The sequence below is a fragment of the Perognathus longimembris genome, chromosome 28 (assembly GCF_023159225.1).
Source record: "Perognathus longimembris pacificus isolate PPM17 chromosome 28, ASM2315922v1, whole genome shotgun sequence".
Lineage (NCBI taxonomy): Eukaryota > Metazoa > Chordata > Mammalia > Rodentia > Heteromyidae > Perognathus > Perognathus longimembris.
Genome location: NC_063188.1, coordinates 98,377,941 through 98,390,815, shown reverse-complemented (window position 1 = coordinate 98,390,815; position 12,875 = coordinate 98,377,941). Strand labels below are relative to the sequence as shown.

Below are 12,875 nucleotides of genomic sequence, written 5' to 3'. Positions count from 1 at the left end.
CTTCATGTAAAGGAGGCAAGCACTCTTGCCACCAGGCCATATTCCCAGCCCCAGATTCATTTATTAAGACATCATTTCCCTTGTGTTTTATTTTCTAAGTCTTATGCATTGTACCATATTTTTCTCTTGGCTACTTTATTATAAAGCTTTGAAAAATAAAACATTTAGTATATATTCTGATTTTTCTACTACTAGAAATCATGTGTACATTGTTTTTTTTTATCTTTTCCTTTTCCTATTGCTTCTAACATAATACAGGCATATATTTGAGTTCAGATATTGCTGCATTTGCTATCCAGGACCTAGACTTAATAGTATCATAAATTAAAGTTGTATGTGTGTGTTGTGTGTATATAAGATTGTACGAGAGTGTAGTTGAACATTTAAACAGATTAAATTAGAATTTCCACTGGTTACATCATTTCAGTGCTCCTTTTGGCAATCATATTTTGTTTTGGTAGAAATAGATCAGATCAAATGGTGTCTAAGAATAGTAACTATTAAGTAATGCTTATAAAATATTTATATGATGATTATTTTTTTATCTTTCTGCTAGGACATTGTTTGAAAGTCTTTATTTATTTATTTTTATTTATTTATTTATTTACTTATTTGGCCAGTCCTGGGGCTTGGACTCAGGGCCTGAGCACTGTCCCTGGTTTCTTTTTGCTCAAGGCTAGCACTCTACCACTTGAGCCACAGCGCCACTTCTGGCCATTTTCTGTATATGTGATGCTGGGGAATTGAACCCAGGACCTCATGTATACGAGGCAAGCACTGTTGCCACTAGACCATATCCCCAGCCCCTGAAACTCTTTAGATATTAAAAGAATATCTTTTTTTTGTCCATCATGGGGCTTGAACTCTGGGCTTAGGTACTGTCCCTGAACTCTTCAGCTCAAGGCTAGTGCTCTACCACTTGAGCCATGGCACTACTAAAAGAATATCTTTAATGGAGGGATGTTTCTTACCTGTCGGCCAACTATATTCTTTATTATTTATGTCTGTAGAGAAGTTTTCTCTGTGTAGTATTTTTTGCTTTAAAATCAGATCCCATTTTAAGAAGTCTTTTGTAATGTATTGATTGATTGGCTGATTGATTGGTGATATCTGACCTCGGTGCCTTGCATTTGCTAAGCCATTCTTCCAGCCTAGAAATATATTTATTGAACCTTTTTCTTGTGTAGGTAAAATCATTCCATGTTACGTGAATCATGTTAGAGTTTATGTTTGTGGAAAGGACTTTTGAAAACCGAAATCTTTTGTTTGTTTTCCTACTGCTTGTGATGTATTTTCTGCCTATTTAGTGGATGATGCTGGCAAAATAGAACATGACGGTTCATCTGGAATAGCCATGGACACAGAGGCAGAGATAGATCCTTGTAAAGTGGATGGCACTTGTCCTGAAGTCATCAAGGTGTACATTTTTAAAGCTGACCCAGGAGAGGACGACTTAGGTAACTTTTCATCTTGATGAAATACAGCCTGGTTGCTTCTGGGTTATTTAAGTTCAGAACATTTGAAATCTTTTCAGAAGATCACTTTTGAACAAGAATTCTAATGCAGCACCAGAAAATTAATTATGTGAAATGGAAGAGATGGAAAGGAAGTTTTCAGATAAAATCTTTGAGCCTTCTTTTTTGACAGGTGGCACCGTAGACATTGTAGAGAGTGAGCCTGAGAATGATCATGCAGTTGAACTACTTGATCAGAACAACACTGTCCGTGTTCCCAGGGAAAAGATGGTTTATATGGCTGTCAATGACTCACAGCAAGAAGATGAAGAAATAAGTAAGTAGGTGGCCTTTTCATGGGACAAAAGGCTGTGTTTCTGTAATGTTCTCTCTCTAGTGTTTTTCTTAAAGTTATTATCTTTAAGTAGTTATACAAAAGGGATTGAATTCAACATGATAGTTTGTGAGTACAATGCATCTTCATCCATGTCTCCCTTTTTCATCATTCTTCCCTCTATTTCTCAAACCCACCTTTCCCTTTAATTCTGTATTATTATATTTAGTATAATTTTAGAGAATTTGCTGCCATATTCTGAAGGAAACAAGTGCCATCCATTTTAAGTTGCTGCCATGCAAGTGACTATGTATGTATGTTTAGAAGTTACTTTCCAACCAATTATGGGTGAAGAAATGAATAATTACTTCAGTAAATACTTCCTGAGTGCTTACTACATGAAAGTGTTATTCTAGGTATATAATACCTGGACCTTTCCATGTTGTTCATAACTGAACTGAAATACAAACGTGTCTATGATCTCTGTAAACCTGGTCAAAACCGTTCATATACATTTCTACTTAGATGTCGCAGAAATTGCTGATGAAGTTTATATGGAAGTGATCGTGGGCGAGGAGGATGCCGCCGCAGCAGCTGCGGCTGCTGTGCACGAACAGCAAATAGACAACAGTGAAATGAAAACCTTCATGCCAATCGCGTGGGCAGCAGCGTATGGTAAGTCATGGAGCTGCTCTTTGGTTTGAGTTAATGTGTCAGTACACTGTAAGGATTAGTTGATTTAAACAAGAGGAAAGGAAAATCATAAAGACTGTACTTTTGGGTCCTTGTCCTAGAGCTTGAAGTTATGGCCTCGATGATGTTTCTAAGCTTTTTTTCTTTTTTTTTTTTTTGCTCAAGGCTAGTACTCTACCACTTGAGCCACAGCTCTGTTTCCTAAAGTCTTTTTTGCCTTTGCTTTTGACAAGAATTTCCTTCATGTATATGTTAGATAGAAGGAAGTACTGCAAGAAGTACTCAGGCTTTTAAGTTGAAATTTTTCATCTTGATTCTATCGGATCTGTTGGCTTCACATTTCGGGAGACAACGTGGGGAAAATTCTGAATGTGGCTTTAGCTTTGGGAGCTAGGCATTTCCCATGGTTTTGCTGTAACAAATGTTTTTATAAACCCCCATTACCCAGAATGGAAATTTTCTGTCATTCATGAGTATCATGGCTTATTTTTCATTGTCATACATAGTTAAAGAATTCCTCATTCTTTGCCATTTATAATACTGTACAATTTTGTTTTCTAATACACATTGTTAGGTAATAATTCTGATGGAATTGAAAACCGGAATGGCACTGCAAGTGCCCTCTTGCACATAGATGAGTCTGCTGGCCTCGGCAGACTGGCTAAACAAAAACCAAAGAAAAGGAGAAGACCTGATTCCAGGCAGTACCAAACAGGTGAGGGTGCACGCGTCCCAGCCAAGGCACTGTGTGCTGCGAGCTCTCCGGAAACTATGTGTATCCACAGGGGTGGCGCGATGGCATTTTAGCTGTTAGACCACATGTAGATTTTCGGTGTGGAATTTGAAAATCCAATTTTCAGAATTCAGTGATATTCATGAATGATTTATTTCATTGGATAAGAAGAAATAGGAAAAGCATTAGAAATGGTAGAAAACAATTCAAAACTAAGGTGTTTTTTAAATGGGAAAATGAGAAGGAATCCTTCATATAAACACTAACTTTAAAAAAATTAATAGATTTGAAGAATCCAATTATGTCAGCCTAAAACGGCATAATTTACAGAGCAGCAGGATAAGTGCTTTCGTTCTATGACATATTCTACCTATTTTTCATACTGATTTGCATATTAAAATTTATGAGTATATGGAAGCTTTATAAATTAACATAATGGATTTTTCTGAGTAACCAAAGCAAGAATCTTACTTATAATGCGTTTATTCTTACAAGTAATTCCCTACAGATTTCTAAAATTCATAGGGCTTGAATCATGAATTGATAGAAGGTCCATAATTATTCATTAATTTTGTTAAACTGGAGAGATGTGATTGGTGCAGAGCTACTGGAGGAAATTTCCAGACCAGGTTCATGTTATTACCAGGTTATTCTATCTCTTATGTAGAAAAATGAGAAGTTACATCCCTAAGTTTGGAGTCCTTGACCACCAGTAGTGTTTAAAACACACTAAAGTTGTAAGAAGTGATAACGTGGTCATTTGTGTTCTTCTCTTTTCCTTAGCAATAATTATTGGCCCCGACGGTCATCCCTTGACAGTCTACCCTTGCATGATTTGTGGGAAGAAGTTTAAATCGAGAGGTTTCTTGAAAAGGCACATGAAAAACCATCCTGAACACCTCGCCAAGAAGAAATACCGCTGTACTGACTGTGATTACACTACCAATAAGAAGATAAGTTTGCACAATCACCTGGAGAGTCACAAGCTCACTAGCAAGTCTGAGAAGACCACTGAATGCGATGACTGTGGGAAGCATTTTTCTCACGCTGGGGCTTTGTTTACTCACAAAATGGTGCATAAGGAAAAAGGAGCCAACAAAATGTACAAGTGTAAATTCTGTGAATACGAGACAGCTGAACAAGGGTTGCTGAATCGCCACCTCTTGGCGGTCCACAGCAAGAACTTTCCTCATATTTGTGTGGAGTGTGGCAAAGGTTTTCGCCACCCATCAGAGCTTAAAAAGCACATGAGAATCCATACCGGGGAGAAGCCGTACCAATGCCAGTACTGCGAATATAGATCTGCAGATTCTTCGAATCTGAAAACACATGTAAAGACTAAGCATAGCAAGGAGATGCCATTCAAGTGTGACGTTTGTCTTCTGACTTTCTCAGATACCAAAGATGTGCAGCAACACGCTCTTATCCACCAAGAAAGCAAAACACACCAGTGTTTGCATTGCGACCACAAGAGCTCCAACTCCAGCGATTTGAAGCGACACATAATTTCAGTTCACACCAAGGACTATCCCCATAAGTGTGACATGTGTGATAAAGGTTTTCACAGGCCTTCAGAACTCAAGAAGCATGTGGCTGCCCACAAGGGTAAAAAAATGCATCAGTGTAGACATTGTGATTTTAAGATTGCAGATCCATTTGTGCTAAGTCGCCATATTCTCTCGGTTCACACCAAGGACCTTCCGTTCAGATGTAAGAGATGTAGAAAGGGATTTCGGCAACAGAATGAGCTTAAAAAGCACATGAAGACCCACAGCGGTCGGAAAGTGTATCAGTGTGAGTACTGTGAGTATAGCACTACAGATGCCTCAGGCTTTAAACGGCACGTTATCTCCATTCATACGAAGGACTACCCCCACCGCTGTGAGTACTGCAAGAAAGGGTTCCGAAGACCCTCCGAAAAGAACCAGCACATAATGCGACATCATAAAGAAGTTGGCCTGCCCTAACAATACTTCCACCGTCGTTTACAGAGAAACTGGCCTTGAAGCATAAAGTTCATTTAAAAGCCAACCAGTCTTGTTCACATACAATACTGTATATTGATTTATGCTGTGTACAAATAGAATTATGCTTAGTTGACTTTTTTTTTTTTACATTTTGTTCAGTAGTGTGTTCTGAGTTCTATTCAGTTTGTTTAATAAATGGGGAAAAGCAGCAACCAGCTAGTTGCTTTTAATAAAGCAGTCCCTGCTTCTACATTGAATTTTTCTATCTTAGAAGTTTTGCATTTATTTAAGTACTTAATCTGGCTTACCTTGATGGTACTCTTCTAAGACCCTTAAGGTAACTTCAGATTGCTAACTCTTGAAAGTACTCATGTTGACTTTTTTCCCATAAATTTCTCACAATAAAATTTTCAGAGATATCTAATGGGAATGGGTGATTTTCTGGTCAGGTCTAATGATCACAATGTGGAAGTCATTTGCTTATCTTCCTTAATGTTTTCAGACCATATGGCCATGAAAGTTTCCATTTGAGCTTTTGTGTCCCTGGCTGAGTAAAGAACAATGGCTAGGTTCGTGTTTATTTGTTTTTTGTTTTTTTCATTTTGTTTAGCAGACAAAATATACTTCTTATAGTTTTCTTTGGACTATTTACAGCAAAGCTTTAGAAAACCTTATTGGAACATTTTGCTCGATTCTGTTTTGATTATTCTATCTGTGCTGCTTTTTCTTGGAATGGTTGTGTGCTATAAATGAAATTTTACAGAGGACTCCATTTTGGAATCTCCTAGAGGCAAACTTGCAGCTCATAAGATTTTTTTTTTGCAACTTTCTATATGTAAATGTACCCTGAATTATATATATACATATATATATAACATGTATCTGTGTGTATTGATTATTTTACATGTTTATACACACATCCCCCAGTAGTTGTTGTTTAAAGTCTATAATGAAAAGTATTAAATTTACAATAACAGGAGAGATGCAGGGATGCGTGTGAGAGCATTTTGTAAGTCTTGCTCTTCAGAGAGATTACTCAGGTGAAGAATTTGAAGGAAAATAAGGACACTAGTATTTTTAAAGAGAAAGATATTTTCTTTTAAATATCTTTGGTAATTAAGAAATAATCGAAAAATAGAGGTTAAGATGTTTATAGAGGAAAATGTTTTCATATAGTTTCAGCTCCATGCCTTTATATTTTTCTGAAAAGCTAATGGGTATTAGATAGGAGCCCTTCCGTTCTCTCTGAGAAGGCCGAGAGAGAACCCCGTCTCAGCAAATGAGGGAGGGACGGAACAGAATGCCATGGCCCCGTGGACCAGAGAAAGGGGTACTAATTAGGACTTATGCTTTGTAAATTCAACCTGCTCTCTGTTATTCCCTCAAAGTTACAATTAGCAAATGTTAAAAGCTTACCACTCAAGTTGGCTTGGATTAGAACGATACAGGTGTTCCAAGTGCCTAAATCATGTCTGAGGCCTGTTTGGAACTCTTGTCGTTCACAGTTCTCTTTTTCTTTGACAGTTGGGGCAATTTTTACTCTGTAGGTCTGACTGCATAATGAATTTGTAAAGTGAACTTGGTTAATTAGAATTTAGTTGTGTTAAGATGACTCTTGGGGAACAAAAACCGCTTTTAAGAGTCCCTGGAATTGGCTTTTGGCACACATAATCTGGCACATCATGGGAAATTTAGACATTTCTTTTTCTCCCACTTGATAACTGCCTTGTCCACCTTGTTAATGGTGCTCCACCTTCTTCATGCCTTTAGGGTTGTTTTTGTTTTACCTTTCATCTTCACCTTTGCCATCACTATTTGTATCAAGAGTTACAGTTTTAGGGTTAGATAACTAAAATATTTGGTATTTGGCAAGGCTCTGAAGTATTAGATTGGTCTTGTCTAGTTCTAAGTCAAGTGCTTTAGACTGGTATAAATTCTAATTGAAATGCCAGTCAGAGCCAAGGTGTGTGCACACTGGGCTCCCTAGTCCAACAGGGAATTCCTGTGCCATTGTAGCTCCCCCTTAATGTACTTTTTGGAAAAGTAATTTAATAATTATATGATTTATTGCCCTGCTATTCTTGAAAGCTCTGTCTGTTTTTTTGTGAGAACCTTTAAAGATCTGCCCCAGAAATATGGTAAAACACTTAAATGAAAGTGGAAATTTTTATTAATTTTAAAACATTCTGTAAATTTAATAAGGAAAATATTCATCAATTAGGCCATTTAAGTATATTTTTTTAAATAAACTGAAAGATAAAGAACACAATACTTTACATACTTTATATTTCTCTTTACATAATCTGGAATTATATACAGTTCTTTTCTTTTTAAAGCACAATATCGAAGCCTTTAAAAGGTATTTAAGGGTTTGGTCAAGTGAATATAAAATGTGTGTGTCTGTATAAAGAGAAAATGGAATTGTCGTCACTGTTATGTACTGACATTAGTTACAATTAGTTTTAATTGCTAAAACAATTTTCATTAGCAAAGCTAAAAAAATGATGTTTCAGTTAAATGTTTTAAAGAGGTACAGATTTTTACAAGGACATAATATAAGTTATTGTTCTGTAGAAATATCTTATTAAATATTGTACGTCCCTCCCTCTGTACACTTTGTAAAAAAAAAGTAAAGTACATAAAAAGAAAATCATATAGGGATGTGTGACATTATTGTAATTGTGTACTTGAGAATAACGTGCAAAAATAAAAATCAGAATATTTTCCTGTTAACGAATGTTTAGTCTATTTGATACCAGTACTAAGTTAATGCTTTTTTCTTAAGAAAAAAAATGTACAGTTTTTGTAAGCCAATAAACATCACAAGTGATGGGTTATTTTCACCCCTCCCCATTTCTTATTTCTTTTTATGTAGCAATGGAATACAGAATGTTTGATTACTTTGAGTTTTGTGACTCAGATACAAATACTGATAATATTTCAGTCCTGTGAATTTGCAAGTAATATTTCAGAGAAGATGGGAGGTGATTGGTGAGTCCTTTGATGAGCATGTCATTGAAATTCATTTTTTGCTTTTTATCTTCTTAAAATATTTGTTTTGTTAGCACCTCTAGTTCCCCTGAGACCAATTACCCATGCACAAAGTGGGTTTTGAGAGCACTTAAATTTATTTCAAGTATGAATCTGCAGCACATTCAGCGGAAGCTGTCACCACTCCTGCTGCAGAACCCCAGCTGTTTAGTTATCTCCTTTGTCCCCAGTTTTTGAGTGCTCCAGTAGACAAAAAATACTAGAGGGTGGTCATTGTCCTAGTCAAAATTGGAAGTTAGATAAAAGTTCTCAGGAGTTAGAGCTATTCCACCTTGACTTTAAAAATGAAATTCTGTAGTTCTCCAACTGAAAGAGCAAGTTTGGGCCTAATAGTCATTTTGAAATAGTAATAAATAAGCAAAGCTTGAGCTAGATGATCAAGAGAATATGGTGAACATCTTCTGTCCACAGCCATAAATCCCACAAAACTGTAGCATGCTGACAAACAGTGAACACCTGACAAAAGGCATCTAACCTGTGATTTCACCTAGTCAGGTAACATGCTGCCCTCTTTTCTGGGAATGTCAGTATTAACGATTTCCTTAATTCCCAGCAAATTCTAAGATTCATCAAAGGAAAAGCATGAACAATCATCCTAAACAGGGCAATATTGCAGAGCAGTGGTTTTCAAAGGATGGGGCCTGGCAGCACTGACAGCATGCGGGGGGAATCCTTGTGAAAGATGTCAGTTCTCAGCCCACCCTAGTCCCTGCTGGATTGGGAAACTAGGCATAGGGCCCAGTGAACGGGTTTAACATGCTCCCCAAATGATTCTCTGACAGCCTCAAGTTTGGAAAAACGATGTTTTAGAGCACTTGAAGAAGTTGGAAATATTACTGGTGTAACAAAATGTGTGGTAGCAAAACCACAAAGAGCCACTAGAAATGGGACAGGAGGGTGCAGTAAGACCCAGAAAGTTTCTACCTTTGGTTTACGCTTGATAAGTGTGAGCCTCCCAGGCAATAAGTATATCCTTTAGAGCATGTGTAAATAATTTATGCTTCCTGCATCTTATATATGGCCTCCCAACGTTGTATTCCTCAAAAGTAAATGAAATCAAGAGATTTGGCAAAGGTAAAAGAGGAGGGCTGAAAGTGTGTGTGTGTGTGTGTGTGTGTGTGTGTGTCTGTGTGTCTGTGTGTGTGTGTGTGTGTGTGTGTGTGTCTGTGTGTCTGTGTGTGTGTGTGCCTGTGAGAGAGAGAGTGTGTGTGTTCAAGTGTGTTGGCCCAGTTTTACATAAGTAATTCATAACCATTTTGCCACATTCTGCTGCATTTTAGATAAGGTCAAGATTAAATTTGCTCTATGGATTTTGTTTTATCTTTCGTTTCTTGTATATATTGTTTGCCTTTTTCATGAAATCCTGGCTTTGTTATATATTGTCCTTGTTATTTTTGACATCTTTGCTATTGTAAATAAATCCTATTTTGTTTTACGTTACCCTAGTGGAGTGTTGGCTAAAGACAAAGCATAGACACACAGAATCACACATACACACACACACACACACACACACACACACACACACGGAGACTTGAGTCACATAGTTAATGAAAGCCAAAAGTTCTATTTCCCCCTTCAATACGAAACATTCAACACTTTTAATACCAAGGAGACCACTGTTGCCTGTGGGTACGGCATCTGTACCAATTTGGGGTTTAAAATCATTTTTTGACTAATAGAAATACTTAGAGCATCAAGTTTGAAGTCAAAACCGAGAATTCTTTCCTTTACACAGTTTTTCCTATTACCCCATGTTACTTGCCAGTATTAATGAGCGTAAGATTTTACCATTCTTGTGACATGCTGATGTTTTGTACCAAAACCCTGCTTCAGAATTCTGGATGTCTGGCTCTATGATTGAGCACACAAACATCTGCACACATTGGCTAGTTACACAGTAGTGAACTAGACATCTCTATTTATTTGTTTTTATTTATTTTGCTTTCTAGAAGATAACTTGCAGAACAGCTTTCCCTGCCTATGTTATCTTTCTCCCCCTCTGCACTCTAACCATGTGGGAAATAGACACAAGAAATAACCAGTTAAGTATATGACTGTTCTAGTGTAAATGAATTGGAGACTTGAGGCGGAAATAAGTCCACCTGCAATTTACTTTCCCCCACTGTAGGTCTTGACTGATGCAGCCAGTCACTTTAAGGTATGGGGGGGCCACCTTCCACTCCTCTTGAGAAATTTCTACCAGATAAATGGAGTATCCTCTGTAGCCCTCCCAGGCAGGGACACAGAATGACGGTGTCTAATATGCCACCTACTACTCTGCTGGGCGTTGTCATCTGCTATTAGCACACTAGTGAAAGGGAAGATTTTCTCCTTTAGCCTTGCATCTATGTGTCCATTTTCCCTTATGGTTTTTGTTTTATTTTTTAATTAATGTAAAAGTGATATCCAGAGAAGTTATATTTCATAAGTCAGGTAATGAGTACATTCCTTTTTTTTATTTGTCTTTGCATTCAAGGCTAGTGTTCTACCACTTGAGCCACAGTGCTACTTCTGATTTTTTGTTTTGTTTTTGAGTAGTTAATTTTAGATAAGAATCTCATAGGGACATTTCTGCCCCAGCTGGCGTGGAACTGTGATCCTCAGATCTCAGCTTCCTGAATAGCTAGGATTACAAATGTGAGCCACAGGTGCCTAGCTGTACTGCATTTTATTTATTTATCAGTCCTGGGGCTTGAGCTCAGAGCCTGAGTTTCAGCATCCTTGAGCTTCTTTTGCTCAAGGTTAGCACTGTAGCACTTGAGCCACACTTTTCTCTGTTTATGTGGTACTGAGGAATCGAACCCAGGGCTTCATGCATGCTAGGCAAGCACTCTACCACTAAGCCACATTCCCAGCCATTTATTTATTTATTTTTATTGTCAAGGTGATGAACCGAGGGGTTACAGTTGCATACGTAAGGCAGTAAGTACATTTCTTGTCAAACTTCTTACCTCCTCATTTTTCTCTCACTTTCCCTCCTTCCCAATCTCCCCCCCAAGTTGTACAGTTACTTTACAGCATACTGTCTTGTAAGTATCGCTGTTGCTTTGGTTCGCCTTTTATCCTTTGTCTCACTGTTTTGAGGATCCCCTTCCCTTCCCTAATTCAGATAAATGTATATACAATTACCAGGGTGCCAAAGTCAAATACAGTGACAACAGGGCCTACACCATAGGGAAGAAAAAAGAATAACTTCACATAGTACGTTAAAAATAACAATGAGGGGCTGGGAATGTGGGTCAGTGGTAGAGTGCTTGCCTAGCATGCATGAAGCCCTGGGTTCGATTCCTCAGTACCACATAGAAAAAGCCAGAAGTGGCGCTGTGGCTCAGGTAGTAGAGTGCTAGCCTTGAGCAAACAGAAGCTCAGGGACAGCGGTCAGGCCCTAGGTACAAGCCCCAGGACTAGCAAAAATAATAATAACAATGAAAAACTACTTGTTTCCATATCTTGGGGTTCATTTTGCTTAGTGTCATCATATATGATCATATGTACATAGCCATTGAGCTATTGTGATCCTCTGCTAAGACTATCCTACACATACTAATTATTACCAATGAGAGAAACCTTAGAGTCTATGTTTCTTTGGGTCTGGCTCACTTAGTATGATTTTTTCCAAGTCCTTCCATTTCCTTATGAATGAGGCGATGTTACTCTTTCTGGTAGAAGCATAGAATTCCATTGTGCATATATGCCACATTTTATTGATCCATTCATCTACTGAGGGGCATCTGGGTTGGTTCCATATTTTAGCTATGTGTATTTATTTTTAAATATAGTGGTATTGTTTTTCTTTTTCTTTCTTTTTCTTTTTTTTTTTTTTTTTAGTCATGGGTCTTGAACTTAGGGCTTGGACACTGTCGCTGTACTCTTTTGCTCAAGGCTAGCACTCTACAGCTCCACTTCTAGTTTTCTGCTTGTTAAGAGTCTCATGGATTTTGCTGCTCTGGCTGGCTTTGAACCATGATCTTCAGATCTCAGCCTCCTCAATAGCTAGGATTACAGGCATGAACCACTAGTGCCCAGCTAATTTTGTTGTTCTACAGAAGGATTATCATTTCATAAGTCATGTAATGAGTATAATTCTTTCTGTTTTTGTTTTTGTTTTTTTTGTTGCCAGTCCTGGGGCGTGGACTCAGGGCCTGAGCACTGTCCCTGGCTTCTTCCCGCTCAAGGCTAGCACTCTGCCACTTGAGCCACAGCGCCACTTCCGGCTTTTTTCTATATATGTGGTGCTGAGGAATCGAACCCAGGGCTTCATGTATATGAGGCAAGCACTTTTACCACTAGGCCATATAATTCTTTTTGGACAATATCATCACTCCCTTTGCTTTAGAAAAAGTTTTAAAGGGCAAACAGGGTGGGGAGAGGCAACTAGCATGCTTGAGGGGCTGGGGTTAAGGTTTTGAGTTGGATCTTAAGCACTATAAAATATTTTAAAAGGCAAATTTCAAACTATTGAAAAACGGAGATCTTTCCAATTGTTTTGTCCCAGTCCTGGGCTTTGAACTTGGGGCCTGGGCACTGTCCCTTAGCTTTTGGGCTTAAGGCTGATGTTTTAACACTTTGAGCCACAGCCCTTGGTCCAGCTTTTTGGTCATTAGTTGGAGACAGAAATTTCCCAGTTTTCTTGCTCAGGC

The 12,875-nt window shown here is 38.0% G+C and overlaps 1 protein-coding gene across 6 annotated transcripts in view; it reads left to right on the top strand.

The window, feature by feature from the left end:
• The window catches only part of Zfx (zinc finger protein X-linked), a 50,121-nt gene extending 41,835 nt beyond the window's left edge, over positions 1-8,286 (top strand). For all 6 annotated transcript variants that reach the window (XM_048335598.1, XM_048335595.1, XM_048335597.1 and 3 more), the window contains 5 exons: positions 1,308-1,457; positions 1,648-1,791; positions 2,314-2,463; positions 3,056-3,196; positions 3,998-8,286. In XM_048335598.1, coding sequence (XP_048191555.1) covers positions 1,308-1,457; positions 1,648-1,791; positions 2,314-2,463; positions 3,056-3,196; positions 3,998-5,181 — 1,769 coding nt within the window. In that variant the 3' untranslated portion in view covers positions 5,182-8,286. The remainder of the gene's footprint in view (positions 1-1,307; positions 1,458-1,647; positions 1,792-2,313; positions 2,464-3,055; positions 3,197-3,997) is intronic.
• Positions 8,287-12,875: the final 4,589 nt, after the last annotated feature.